At 47.1% G+C, this 14,163-nt stretch overlaps 5 protein-coding genes across 5 annotated transcripts; 2 read left to right on the forward strand and 3 right to left on the reverse strand.

Annotated features, from left to right (window-relative positions):
- Nucleotides 1-521: 521 nt before the first annotated feature.
- On the reverse strand, nucleotides 522-2,193 carry N7471_004845 (mitochondrial 37S ribosomal protein mS38). Its single transcript, XM_057277564.1, has 2 exons — nucleotides 1,810-2,193; nucleotides 522-1,714 (listed from the first exon to the last, which is right to left on the reverse strand). The coding sequence occupies exons 1-2, from the start codon at nucleotides 2,156-2,158 to the stop codon at nucleotides 1,005-1,007; spliced, it is 1,059 nt and encodes a 352-aa protein (XP_057137174.1). The 5' UTR covers nucleotides 2,159-2,193; the 3' UTR covers nucleotides 522-1,004.
- Nucleotides 2,194-3,080: 887 nt separating this feature from the next.
- N7471_004846 (guanine nucleotide-binding protein subunit alpha) lies at nucleotides 3,081-4,381 on the reverse strand (the record flags this gene model as incomplete). The annotated part of the gene is made up of 5 exons (XM_057277565.1): nucleotides 3,081-3,422; nucleotides 3,475-3,733; nucleotides 3,784-3,947; nucleotides 4,002-4,189; nucleotides 4,255-4,381. 5 exons carry the CDS (start codon nucleotides 4,379-4,381, stop codon nucleotides 3,081-3,083), a joined length of 1,080 nt encoding a protein of 359 aa, XP_057137175.1.
- Nucleotides 4,382-8,256: 3,875 nt separating this feature from the next.
- N7471_004847 (DJ-1 domain InhA-type) lies at nucleotides 8,257-8,946 on the forward strand (the record flags this gene model as incomplete). The annotated part of the gene is made up of 1 exon (XM_057277566.1): nucleotides 8,257-8,946. One exon carries the CDS (start codon nucleotides 8,257-8,259, stop codon nucleotides 8,944-8,946), a length of 690 nt encoding a protein of 229 aa, XP_057137176.1.
- Nucleotides 8,947-9,191: 245 nt separating this feature from the next.
- On the reverse strand, nucleotides 9,192-11,059 carry N7471_004848 (Major facilitator superfamily domain general substrate transporter; the record flags this gene model as incomplete). The annotated part of the gene is made up of 8 exons (XM_057277567.1): nucleotides 9,192-9,508; nucleotides 9,564-10,061; nucleotides 10,121-10,279; nucleotides 10,330-10,356; nucleotides 10,412-10,541; nucleotides 10,592-10,610; nucleotides 10,677-10,847; nucleotides 10,905-11,059. The coding sequence occupies 8 exons, from the start codon at nucleotides 11,057-11,059 to the stop codon at nucleotides 9,192-9,194; spliced, it is 1,476 nt and encodes a 491-aa protein (XP_057137177.1).
- Nucleotides 11,060-12,474: 1,415 nt separating this feature from the next.
- On the forward strand, nucleotides 12,475-13,705 carry N7471_004849 (alpha-hydroxy acid oxidase; the record flags this gene model as incomplete). Its single annotated transcript, XM_057277568.1, has 3 exons — nucleotides 12,475-12,547; nucleotides 12,607-13,490; nucleotides 13,553-13,705. 3 exons carry the CDS (start codon nucleotides 12,475-12,477, stop codon nucleotides 13,703-13,705), a joined length of 1,110 nt encoding a protein of 369 aa, XP_057137178.1.
- Nucleotides 13,706-14,163: the final 458 nt, after the last annotated feature.

A 14,163-nucleotide genomic window follows, 5' to 3' on the forward strand; every position in this document is an offset into this window, starting at 1 on the left:
TGGGGAAGCTGACTTGATAAAGTTGGTGCGGGTGCAGGATCGGATGACATCGGAAAATGATAAATCGATTTCAGCCCGTTTGAGAGTGAAGATTCAATGATTGAGTGGATGTAGAATCGGGGAATCTGTTCGAGCGTTCGTCCTGAACTCGATGGATAGGTGTGGGTAGATATTGGATTTTTTGACTTTACATTGCATGACAACGCGCTGGACTCTGTACTTTATATGAAATTCGCTGATCCGGGACTTGCGTCTCCGTCCTCTCTTCCATTATGGTGGTTTGGCAGGATCTTCTGTAAGGAGTTTCTTGTTTCTTTACTTCTCGTCCTCTGTCCTCCTTGTAGACATATGTTTCTTCTATCTCGGGATTGTGTAATTCTTTTGATCGAGTGGCCTCGTCACTTAGGGTTTGGGTTTGATAGGACAGTAAACCCCGATGCGTGCATTCTGTCTTACGGCATTGTCACCCATAGACCAATTCTTGGAATATGTATAGATCTTCCCGGGTATTGGAATTTTCGGGAGGAATTTTATAGGAAATGACGGTATCAAGTCGAGACATTCCCTCCTCTATTGCGACATAATCATATTTACTGAAATAGAACAAACACTCAAATCAGACACTCAAATCAGACACTCAAATCAGACAACGCAGCAGCAGCGCCATAACATAAATCGAGTAATGGAGATCTATTGGGTTACTGCAATGCATGGGGAGATTTAATGCCCTCATAGCAAAGAAGCCAAAGACCGCACTTACTTCTGCGCAAGTACAGCAAAAAGACCAACGGAGAAGAGGTATGTGTGGATATTTGATCGAGTATCGGCGAGAGAGAATAGGTAAAGGAGAACGGGAAAGTAATAAAAAAAATGTATGAAAACAAGGATATATGCCCTGAACTCTCTCTTACAAGACTAGCCTCGACCCAAAATGCACAGACGCAGGCAAGATGCAACTGACAGAAAAAAGAACAAAGGTAAACCAGGAAACCTCAAGCACGGGTCTACTTGTCGAGTTTCCGTCTTAGGGTACGCGTTCTCTTCATCAGCTTCTTGAACTTGTGCTTCTTCATCTTGGCCTTGCGCCGTCTCATGGTGCTGATTGCATGCATGGTGCGGTTGTTGCGCAGACGTTCCATATATGTCATACCTGCGGTGGGATCAGAGGGCGCCTCGATGGAGATCTCGTCGCGCATATCAGATGGGTCCTCCATCTCTCCGCTGCGAACGAAAGGTCCCGTGTGTGCCTCGTAGGTCTTGCGGCCGTCGGCGTGACGAGCCTCGCGGATAGTCAGGACGGTCGAGTAGGTCTGGTACTCGTTGTCAATCTGAGCATCGGTGGACTCGGCAATCTCAGCAGTCTCGGCAGCGGATGTGTCCATGGGGACGGGCGGGGGAGGAGGCTGGAATGGGCGAAGACGACGGGTGAATTCCTCTACGGACAACTTTGCGTCGGGGCCATCCAGCATGCGGAGTTCGCCGTCCTGTTCGCTGAAGCTTCGGAACTGGTCTTCAGACTCTGACACGCCCTGAGAGCCAGTTTCCATCGACTGCACGGCGGAGGAAAGAGTGAAGATGACGTCCTCTGGCTCATTTTTCAAAGGCCGCTTTGACGAGAAGATCGCTTCGAAGGCATCGGTGCTTGAGGTCGGGGGCACAGTAGTCGTCACCGAGATTGGCCGGTGGATGGAGAAGAACGATGCTACATGGACATCTAGCAGCGAACAAAGAAGAAGAAAAGTTAGCTTCAGGCTATTTCTTTGCGGAGATAAAATTATATAAGGAGCTGGCTGGGGTTTGAGAACTAACCATGTGGCTGTCGGTGCTGTGTCGAGGGAACACTTGGGAGGTTGGAAAATGCCGTATGTTGGCTAGACTTTGAAGATCCGTTTCGGGTAGAGCTGTCCTTCCCCCGACGGCGGTTAGCCTTGCTCTTCTCGCTAGACGAGTTGACTCCCTTCGCCGGGGCAGAGGTGTCGATTCGTCGGGAGCCATCGCTGGGCGGGACGGGCGGTTTAGAGGATGAGGAGGAATACCGGCGTTGGTGCAGAGGTCGGGTTGCGCCGAGCAAGCTGCTGGTAAGGTTTTGACCGGAGCGAGTTATCCCAGGAAGCGGCATGGGAGTCCATGCCGCCCGGCGTAGGGATGTTGACAACATGTTTGGCAGATAACCCAGTCACTGGGGAGGTGAATGAGTCTGAACCGGAGGCGAAATCAGTCGGCCCGGAACTCGGGGTCACTGATCATGCGGATGTTTATGTAAGATTGATGCCTAAGGCGTACATTCATGAACACCCTGGGCAATCTTGAACTCGTGATATTCGACTCGATTGGGGGGGGGGGGGGGGGGGGGGGAAGCCCGTCTTCTATACATATTGACCGTGGGATTTCGTCGAGTAATCTGGTTTATTCTTGGATTCTAGGGTTCTATGCAGTGCACCCCTGGAGAAATGGTCTATGTCGAGTGATATACAGCAAGGAATCTGATGGTAAGCGGCCTAGGGCTTGATAACTAAACCTATTTTTTGAAACTACATTGAGATTGGAGTCCGAAGAGTGAAAAAAAAGTGCTCATAAGAGAGCAGGATATCGAGTTCATTCAGAGATAAGATATAGTAAATAAAGACCCAGAATGATTGTGATAATACAGAGCAGTCGTTAGTAAACACAGCTGCAAAGACAAACAAATGGTATCACTCTGCGTTAAAACAAAAAAAGGGGAAGAGAAAGGTGGGGGTGGCAACGACACAGTCGCTAAACCGAAGCGTGGGCATTAGTTGGCGAAATCGGATAGGCTTTTGGATGCAACGTGATAGACCCAATGATGTGAGCAGAGAGCAGACAACAACCTCTCAGTCAAGACGCCTCGTTAAAAAAAACAAGAAAGAAAAGAAGAGAAAAGAAAATGAGATGGTAATGACCACGAAGCAGGGAACGAATAGTAGCCGCCCTGGAATGCAACCGGTAAATAACTGGTAGGCTGAAGATCTTGAGAAATAGGAAATGAAGAGAGAAAAAAAAAATCATCGTCACAGACAGACGGTCATGGGGAATGCCTCGGGAATTTGAGGGCCTCTGCCTTATAGTATTAAGGTATGCAGATTCTTCTGAATGATCATGTCCTGTACTGAATCCATAGTCGCCTTGAGTAGTGTTGTATCAGTTGCGTTAGTGTAATGGATGTAGATTTCGCGGTCTGGGATGCGGTTGATGCCACGGAAGCGGTCTGCAAAGTACTGTGCCGAGGAATCATAGTCGGTGTCAGAGCCGGTATAATCTGGGAAGTGCTTGGAGATAGAGGAGATGGCGAGTTTTCCTTTGAACAGATCAATCTTGTTGAGGAATAGAATGATTGGTTTGCGCTTGAACCATTCGCCGTTGACTAGTGATTCGAATAACATCATGGCCTCGTGCATTTGATTCTGTAAATGTGGTTAGCGGCGCGAGCGAGCAGATTGGGAAAATCGTGCTTACAGCATTCTGGTCTTCAACCAGACATTGGTCGTATCCAGATAAGGCGACCATGAACAACAGACATTGGACACCCTCGAAGCAATGGATCCATTTCTTCCGCTCTGACCGCTGTCCTCCAACATCCATCATGCGGAAGTTCATCTGCCCGAGCTCAAACAGAGTTTCCGTAATACCCGTTGTCCGAAGTCGAGCCTGCAACATGTCCTGGTTATCAGGAAGCCAGCCCTGAGTGAATATGCGATCGAGAGATTCATAGAAACTGAGTTTCGTCAGCCTAGGTTTCTGTAATGTATCGCCAATTCGACCTACTAGTGCAAGTTGTCATGGAGAGCAAATTCATGCCCCCGTGCAACGGCCTTCTGCACACCTTCATCCTTCCAAATGGCCCTCATCGCATCGCGAACCTCGGGATCGGAGAAGGCTTCGTCGGACCCTACATCTGGGTCCGTATTGTCTAATAGGTCCGCAAATGGCTTTCAACCCTCATTAGCTGATGTCAGTCTCTTGAGGAGAAGGGTGGTTAGTACCTTGGTCTTTTCCTCGTTCTCGAAATCGATATCCTCGGCATTCATGATATCCAACAAAACCTTGAACGCAATGACGAGATTCGAGTAGATTATGGCACGGGTTTGGTGACGCTCTTCCTCGGGGAAGCCCCGGCTGTGAATGATTCGCATCTGCTTGATAATAGTGGATTTGCCGGACTCTCCCGCTCCTGAGCATTTTGTTAGTAACGCGACACTGAAGCGAGCCGACAATCAGCGACCGAGAATCACCCACCTAATAGCAGGATCTTGATGGTTCGGTCCAGCGCCTTCTTGTCATTCTTGATAGTCCGGTCAATGCGCGCATTGCGCTGGAAAGCATCCTTATCAGCCTCCTGGGGCTTTGAAACTAAGCAACCCATGGTTTACGTCCGGTAACGACAAACTACCTAGCGCGATGGTGGTTAGCAACGGTTCATTGCAAGCTGAACTGGTTTAACAAGGGACTCGACGGATCAACGACGTGTATTTGATTTGAGTCAGGGATGCGATTGGATTGCGCCACACGGGAGTCCAGTCGAAGCTCAGAGACAAAAGACTCGACTAGACTCTACCAGACTCGACAGGTGACTAGATTCTCCGCGCAAGGTGGTAGATGTGCCCACCTTCAAAAAAGAGCAAAAATCCTCCCCTGTATTATGTCTAAGTTCAACTCCAACCTAACGTCGAATGACTGGCGTGCGACGTGATAGGCAGAAGCTTGAAAGGTTCGATCGGTGCTTCCGTTGTTCCCCACACCTATCGACCACGTTCCGTTGCGAATTGGGCGGTTATGTTTGCAATTGCACTAGGTTATCCTCCGAGACAGGCGCCGAATTCGTGTGAGCGACACAACGTCAGCCTGCCGAAGGCCAAATAGGAAGCTTGAGGGGGAAAGACGTTGGCGGTGACGGGGGAAGCCGAGATCGCGTTCCAAAGTTCAAAATATGGGCTTTTCCCGAATTCTGAGGACAAAAGGACGTTTCGGAAGCTGAGGGCCGAGTTCTCCGGAGGGGAGAGAGAGGGGGCGAGAAATGGAAGAAATGGAATGGCGCATTCAAGGCCGGTCGTACGTCTTTCCCGTCCCACGAGCGAGAGTCCACAAGCGGGGAGAGGTGATCAGCTCCTGTCAGATATTCTGGTATTCTGTATACTTATTTCGGTATCTTTGACTTCAGTGTCTGTCAATATTTGGTATCTAGAGTATTTTTAGGTATTCTCTCTGGAATGAAACATTTAAAGGAATATTTACATATGTATATGTTTCTTCTTCCTTGTTATTTCCGTTATTTCCTCTCTTTATCCTATTTTCTTTTGACGATCTTCTCTTTGTTTTTCAATACAAAGGCTTTACTCCGTCCAAATCTTCACTTTGTTCCCAGGGGGGGGCCGCTAGGCCGATCCACCATGGCTCGACCCCTGTCTGCAACGTCTACAAGTTGGAACCTATCAACATCTGGTAAACAGATACTGGAGTTTCTTCTTCTATTGTTCTTTATCTTTTTCTGATATTATATCTTTAACAGTTAGGAGACAAAAAGAGAGGAAAAAAAAACCTAGAGATCCTATCAAATTGCACTATTGAAAGTGCTTCGGGTACACCCACGCGATGGTCCAATCAGGAGGATTTCTGGAACAATCGAATTGTTTTTGTCTTTTTCTTTTTCTTAATTTTTTTTCAAAGGAAGAAAATGGCATGGAAACATGTACAACATCCGATGTACGAAGTACGCAATGCGAAAGGACACAGTAATGTACGGAGTACTAAATGGTGCATTAGCCAAGTCAGTTTGGAATGCAAAGCTCTGGCGATCGACATGAAGGTGCTGAAACCCGCATGGGTGTGCCAATGCAAGGGCCGTTCTGAAACGTTGGCGGATTCCTGTCCCGGTTTAACACTAAGGGTCTGCTTGGATCACTATGGGCATCTTGCTCTTCTTCTCCACTTCCTACAGAGGTGTTGGTTCCGTCCACTGGAGCTCCCCCTGAGAGTCAGATTCCTCAAGAGAATCCATACGGAGTACATCTACAACGACAGTTCTGCCGAGGTTCAGACGGACCTAAGGCAAGCACCGGATTACAGCGCTTAGGGGGTTCCGCACAAACCAATCAGAGAGCTCAAATCCAACACTCGCTCACTTCCACGTTATCAGGAACATTCCGAAGGGCTCCATCAAGAGAAACAGATGTTCGGTGGACCGTACCATTTCGTATCATTTCGCTTCGCCCCCACAGCACATAATTTCTGCCGTATTTGAGCCGCAGATGAAGCTGCGGAAGCCAGTCCTTTGTTTGGAGTAGGTTGGATTTGACTCGTAATGAGGATTGCGAGATGACCAACTGTGCTCAACACGAATTTCACTTCTGCAAGGTATTATGCAACCCCGCAACATTCAGCACTCCAGGCCTGCCAAGAGGGTCTGAAACAAAGACCAATTGCCCCATTCTACGGGCGGTTCGCAGTCCCCAGTTTCGAGATATGATTTTCATTAATTGCGGGCAATCTCACCACGCCATCGTGCTATGTACTCCGTACTAAGGCAGGGGGTGATCCTTTTGGGACTGGTCAAATGCACCTGTGGGGATCGATTAGCCTCCCAAAAGCCATGTCACATTTACCCGGAATACTAACAATATACGGAGTACGGAGTACTCCGTACAAGGTTGTATTTCGCATGGGATGAATCCGGATCAACCTAGACCAGCCTAGTTCGCATCAGCGAACGAAAATTCTCCGTGGCCCGATATGATATAGGATTCGCCATCCCGGAGAGGGATGCACATATCTCCGTACGGAGTACCCGGTGGGTGGGTCGACCTTCCCCCAGCCAGATGCTTACCAGCTGCTGCTTACTGATGCAAAAGAGGAGCCCACGGGTCGCATGCTCAAAGCCCGAGATTGGGTTCTGTCTCCACATGCAACATCCGAGGAGTTTTCCACGTGTGGCGTGTCTTTTCTCTGGCAATCGGAAGGCATACCCGAGGTACCGACTTTTATACTGATCTTCTGTCATTTTATTTATGCATAATGGGTGCTCCACTGGCATCATGAAGCTCTGGCAAATCTTCACACCGAAATCCTAAGCCTTATCACCATGGCAAATCAAGGAGCTTACAACCCTAGATGCCTTACATGTGTAGTATATTGTATAACTATGTACTACATACACAACAGATCCATCTTCTCTAAAGATTTTGCAATATAATTCCCTGGCCAACCTTGGAAGACAGGATACATGTGCATAAATTGGGTTTAGGTTCGTCGAAGCCAGACGCCACACACAAAAACTCCACTCCAAAAGACCATCTAATATTAGCTTCCCATCTATTCATATACCTACCTACGGGGTACATATGCAGGGACTATGTACAACTGCTGTACGAGTAGCCGGTGCGAAAGTTAACGGTAAACCTGCCAATGGCCAAATGCCAAACTATTCAGGGGCGTTGGATGGGACTCGAGCAATTTAAACGTTGTCGATCAGCATTTGGCAGCAGGTCCAGTTTCTGGTTTTTCAACGTCCGAGCGTCAGTCGTTCAGGAATAGCTCCGGAGCTGATATACCTAGTACCGCATAGTACTCGTCAAGTTTAGATGGGGAGATTCCATTTGTTCGGGATTTCTTTTCGAGCGTAAAAGGAGCAAAAACCAAATGAAACATGGAGAACTATGCCCGTTTTTAGTGGCCGTTTTGATGGGTCTATGTTTAGACTATGGTCCTGCAGGATTGTGAGGACCGGGATACATACGGCATACTCCCAAACGTGATCTGTTGGAAATATATATCTTATTTGTATTCCCCCCTCCCCACCTCGTTATTAGTCCCCATGCGAAGAGACACGGAGTACGTGATAATTGTCTGTCGATCCTTCTCCATAAGGGGATGAGATAAACTGATGGCGGCGCGGTTTCTGTCAGCAACTAAATAGAATACTTGTACGGAGTAAAGCAGTAACCAAACGAAAGCTCACAATATTAATAGCATTTACTTGAGCAATAGATGCGAAGCGTTCGCACTGAAGATATCAGAGAGTTAGGTAGGGCTTTCAGCTGCGTACTTTCGAGTATCGACCATTCATATTTCTCTTTACAATGACTGAACATATTGTGACGCCACAAGTCCGTATATACCATGAATTGTTAGGTGTCTCGACTATTGGGAGATAGTTTATGTAATCGGTGACGTCACTGAAGAATTCCAGAAGACTACTAGTACACCTCGCAAAACCGAGTCTTATATTCTCCGTGCAAGCTTACAATGGGTCACATACAGAGAAGAGCGCTAGTAGTTGTCTTCCCCAGGTTCAACATTCTCGATGTGAGCGGTCCGGTCGCAGTACTCTTCAACTCGGACTTCGTCGTGAGCTATGCCGCCAAGGATGAGCTCACAACATCCCAAGAGAACGCAACAGTTAAGAGAGATATATCCCTTGCTGAAGCCAAACTTCACCTGTCCGACTATGAAATATTGATTGTCCCTGGCTCACGACCAAGCAATATCCTACCGCATGTGGAACCTGAGCAGGGGAAGCTATCGGAGCTTGTCGAATTTATCACCTGTTTTGCATCAGACGTGGATCAAGATAGCGTGCGGAAACGTACCATCTTGGCCGTCTGCATTGGATCTTACTTCTTAGCTTTTCGGGGTGTGCTTGATGGCCTCACCGCAACCACACACCGTCTTGCTGTCCCGGGGCTACGAGATGCAACCCAACGTTATGTGGATCAAACTCCCGGTGCTAAAGGGACTCGAATCGTCCCCGAAAATCCCTCGGACCAGGTTTCCTATCTGGATGCTGGCCGGAACCAGTTCGGGGTCAGAATCATCACGACGGGCGCTGTGGTCAATGGCATCGATGCCGCATTGTATTTTGTTAGCCTTAGTTCGAGTCGGTCACTTGCAATTGAGGTCGCAGGACTCATTGGGCATCGGTGGGAGGAAATATAGTTGTGAAGCTAGTGGTACAAGGAAAGCCACAGGGTAAGTTTATCTTAGCAGGACTAGTCTTTTTCATGCGCTTTTTATGTTTTGGTCATGCGATGAATATGGAGTATCACAAGATGTTACTTGCAAGCAATTTGGAATATAAAATCACCGCATAGAGTCGAAGATCTGTTGTCATGTGGTTGTCTAGCACAAACCACGAACGCTCCTATTGATTCCACGATTTTTCCAGTATCAGTATGTCATACTCAAAGAGTATAGTACCATCCTGCCATACCCTCAATCTGGCCATTTGTCTCCCGGGCCTTTTTGTTTGTTTTCCAAAAGTGAAAGTCCATCATCAGGGTTAAGCATATGCTAACCATTGTAATGCCAAATGTCACCCAAATGCCTGTAGTATAATGCGGACTTTCATCAGACTTGAACGTGACACTTGCAATAATTCCCCCAAGACCCCCGCCAATAAGACAGGTTGCTGATGCGACTCCACGCTTCGAGTGGGAAGTGATGTTATTCGCTTGAAATGCGAGCACACCGGGGATACAAAACTGTAGGAATCCCACACCTGGAGTATAACTTTAGATATATAACAATCCATTATGACAAGATTGAGAGCTCACCCATGAATATTCCAAAGTACCTTGCCCCACTTGCACCGCCATAGGCTGTGATCAACATCCCCACTGCTGTCAGCAGTTGATGGACAGCAATCACCGGCCCACGGATTTGATATTTATCGGTGAGCCAGCCACCCAAATATGTAAAGAATGCAGCAATAATGTAAGGCGGGGCACTGAGAAGCTGGCTCTGTGTGTTGCTGAAGCCCATGCCCATGAGAATGACTGTCTTGAAGTAGCTGTACGCATATCCGGGCAGGGTGGAGGCCATGAGATTGAATGCCCAGACATACAATTTCCAGTCCTTAAGATGATGAATAACCCGTTCTATGGTAATTGGATCCTCTTCCGCGTCTCCACTGTCGTTGTTTATGCGGGCGATGATGAATTCTTTTTCTTCCGGCTTGAGAAACGTATCTGCTTGAGTCGGAAAATCGATGATGATGAACCAGCCAATTAAACAAATGCTACTGGTAATGGCACCCTCGACGATGAAAATCCCTAGAGTGTAATCGCAGTCAGCCGTTGTTATTTTCATGGCACGGAGGTGAACAACCTACAGCGCCATCCGTTCAGACCGTAGCTCCCGTCTAGCAGGGTCAAGGCATAGGCAAAGATTGCAGCAAAGGCGTTCAATACAACAGAAACCAGCCAGAAAGTGGCCAGCCTCTTGCCTACCTCAAATCGCGTGTACCAACATGTAATTAGATATGTGCAACCTGTATAGTTAGTAGTGTTTAACTTGGAGACATAGTCCATTTCGGTATACCTGGAAGAAATCCGGCTTCCATCACACCTAAAAAAGACAAACTGTCACTAAGGTAGAATAGGAAAGGAGGACATCCATTTACCTAACAGGACTCGGCAAGCTACCATTGTGGTCCAACTTTTGGTGAAACCCATGCCGATCAAGATCACTCCAAAGCTAAATCCAAGAAACGCTAGCCAGTTTGCTGCACCAGCTCGAGGAAGGATCAGATTCTGAGTTTAATCCATTAGTGATGATTCCTGGTTGAGGAGCGCAGACATACGCTGGGTATCTCGAATATACTAAGTAGATACAAAGTTAGAAAATTAGTGAATCTAGATGTTTTTAGGTAATACCAAAGAGCTTACATGTATGCCACGAAAAATACCATAACAACGATCGTATACCTATTGCCGATGTCAAGTCCAAGATCCTGCTCCATTCCAGCTACAAATGCAAGACCGAGGTTGGTCCTATCAATAAGTGATATGGAATACATGATTCCAAGAATTGGGAGGAGGCGGAGATCAATTCGTCGACTAGTTCGAACATTAGAGTTGGCTAGTTGACCATGTTAGAATGTAGAAGGGACACACATAACCCTTTTCTGATGTGCCTCGTCAATACCATACACAGGGGACTCATTTCTAGGATTGCAATGTGCTAGTTCTTGTTCTTCAAGATGGATGAATTCCAAGTTCTCCTTCTTCATAGATTCATCTTCTGGGGGGCTGGCCGAAATCGATGCCATTGTGACGAATTGATGGGTTTCTTGATATTTCAACAAAGGGAGAGAATAAAACCGTGGTGTGGATTGGGAGTAAATACATGGACTGTACTTTAAGAGCATATTTGAAGAGGATCTTAACCGAGCTTATCTACCATAGTGGCAACAACATTGCTAGGACCTCGGAACAAGATGGGCAATCGAAGAACCTGGGGAACTACCAAGGTTACCCCTCAGTTTTCCGCTTGATGCCAAGCAACAGAGCAGGGCATGAAAAGCCGGGGAAGTCTTGGTCTAACTTGGCATCAAGAGGAGGTGGCCTATCATGCACAGGAATCTCACAGATGTCTGATGGGAAAAGGTGATATGGAGGACTATAGTATCAAAACCCCGCACATTGCCCAAATCAAAAGAGGCTGTGGTGAGCAAGTAGCCTTTATCTTAATCTTAGCTTATCAAAGAGGATGCAAGCTCAAGTCACAAATAAGGTTGGTCATGGATTTCTAAACTGTAGTCAGATACATATCTTCCTATGCCTGGACAAGTATAACTGGGATATCAACATTTTCAAGTCGCGTTGGTAATTTATAGAGAACATAGTGCAGAAATAGGGATAGACCATCTACTAGACGATCCTAGTGGCCCCATGAAACATGGAACGCAAGGCTTCTGACATCCCAGGGTCCCTTCATATCAGCCCTTCTCGGTTTTATATATCTTTAGTGTCGTTATTTTTGAATTACTTTCTAGTAAATACTTTGTCCAGGTGTGACATGAGTATATATTGGCTTTCCACGCTTGAATCTCAAGAATTGAACTTAATTGTGGCGCGAAAGACTGCATATAATATTCGGCTATATGCTCTATACAACAGCCTTGAGTTAGGGCAAAATATTTTTGATCCCTTCCCCACTCCACCCAAAAAGAAAACCAATATTCAAGTAGGTATTCCAATTTCCAGCGCTTTGGCAAGATGCTATAATGCGATGTTCTTTCAAGTCCTACATATATCCTACATATACTCAATAGTAGTCCAACGAAGTCTTAGGGCTTCACGTTAAACAGATCTGTCGTGGCGGGGGCAGGGGCACTTCATACAGCCAGACATGCATGTTCTAGGTAGGCACAATATACTCTTTCTTATGTCAATATGCTCGCGATTCATACATTGTAATGCTTATTAAAATAATTGAATTTTACGTTAAACGATGGGCTGTCCATTCCTAGAGGGTGGGACAAGCGGTAAACCTACGTAGTAACCGTGCCAAGCGCCCAACCACCTATACCAGGGTTGGTATAGGTGGTTGGGCGCTTGGCACGGTTACATAGTAGAGATGGAAAAGGCTCCCCACATTTACCCCTCACGTCGACTGCAGCTATCAAGATGTCGTGTCCTTCAGTGCACATCTCTCAATATCTCTTGTTTTATCTAATTTGCAATGGCAAATAAAATATTATCAATAGCTGACCTTGAGGAGGCGGCTTCCAACTCACTACCCGTCTCCGCAAGAGGTATGTATTGACTTTCCCTCGTGTTGCCATGGATATTTATCTTTAACACGGAGAGATAGACTTCTTCAACTCCGGCGCAACGAACCAAGTCACACTTCACGACAATTATGCTGCCTACAGAAAGTACCGTCTCTTACCAAGAGTTCTGAGAGATGTCTCACTTGTCGACACTGGAATTTCCCTCTTTGACCGAGATATCATATTTCCGCTCTGTGTCTCACCTACCGGAATGCAGGTTATGGCTCACCCAGAAGGCGAGCTGGCCACAAGCCGAGCCTGTGCCAAATTGGGCGTCAATATGGGCGTCTCCTCCTATGCTAATCACTCGATTGAAGAGATCACCGTCGCTGGAAAAGAAGTGGGACTAATTCATCATGTGATGCAACTCTACGCGATGAACGACAAAGCTAAACAAGAACGAATCGTCCGTCGAGCTGAGGCTGCGGGCTGCAAGGCTATATTTCTGACTGCAGATAGTCCCGTACTTGGGGTGCGCTGGAATGAATGGCGGAATGGATTCATGCCTCCAGTTGGCTTGGGGTATCCGATGTATGAAAGGACATCTACAGAGATACAGCAACAATCTCATGATGATGGGTTTAGCTCGACAAACTCGGATTCCCATTCCTGGGCCACGGAGATACCGTGGTTGCGCAGCGTCACGAAAATGGAGATTTGGATTAAAGGCGTTCTCACCCCTGAAGATGTCGAGACTGCTATTGAATATGGCTGTGATGGTATCATCATTAGCAACCATGGTGGTCGGCAGCTGGATGAGACACCGGCCACAATTGATGCGCTTCCTGCCTGTGCTAAAGCTGCGCGGGGGCGGATCAAGATTCATATTGATGGTGGAATTCGATCTGGGGTGGACATTTTCAAAGCCTTGGCGCTTGGTGCTGAATGCTGCTGGGTTGGTCGTCCTGCACTTTGGGGACTCGCGGTAAGTGCTCCTTATTACATTAATAATCTTGATAGAGGCGGGTATACTTACTTCCTTTGTAGTATGACGGTCAACAGGGAGTCGAGCTGATGCTCAAGATCCTGTTCGATGACTTCAAGCGATGTATGCAGCTCACAGGCTGTAGATCCATATCTGAGATCAGCTCGGCAAGCCTAGCAATCGTCAATGCATATGGGCCTTTGGCTAGACTGTGATCCACATTGTTGTGATTATGTCTGGCTCGAGGCCCTTCTATTTCCATGCATGCTCACCTCTTGCCACTTTTTTGATCTCGGTGTAAGATTGAGCCCCTAAGAAACCCCCCGAGGCCGCCTACCCAGCCCGGGCACCTCGTGGACATTGCCCGGTTCTTAGTCCTGGAGGTGAGGCTCGTAGTTGTCGTGGCTTGCATGGCAGATATTTAACCTGTATGTGCGGTTTTATCCGTAGAAAGCCTGGTTTTTACAACACCGCTCTTGGACAAATTATGACAGATATAGACCATTCATAGAAGACTGTTGATAGATCTGACTATCGAGGAATTGATCGGCGCTGATTGATGATAATAGCCCATTTCCAGGGTTTCTTTTCCACAAACTAGTCGCTCAGCGTCCACCCGGGTGCGACCTCGCTTATTGGAGAAGATAAAAGCTTCCTGAGCGAATATGCTCAC

This window comes from Penicillium samsonianum, assembly GCF_028829775.1.
Source record: "Penicillium samsonianum strain IBT 33392 chromosome Unknown utg000003l_segment0_segment0, whole genome shotgun sequence".
Lineage (NCBI taxonomy): Eukaryota > Fungi > Ascomycota > Eurotiomycetes > Eurotiales > Aspergillaceae > Penicillium > Penicillium samsonianum.

What these genes read in the sequence shown, in the direction of transcription:
- N7471_004845 (XM_057277564.1), bottom strand. Translation starts at nt 2,158, where the DNA reads ATGTTGTCAACATCCCTACGCCGGGCGGCATGGACTCCCATGCCGCTT. An exon ending in ACAGCACCGACAGCCACATG is followed by an intron (nt 1,715 to 1,809) that starts GTTAGTTCTCAA and finishes GTTCGCTGCTAG; the next exon opens with ATGTCCATGTAGCATCGTTC.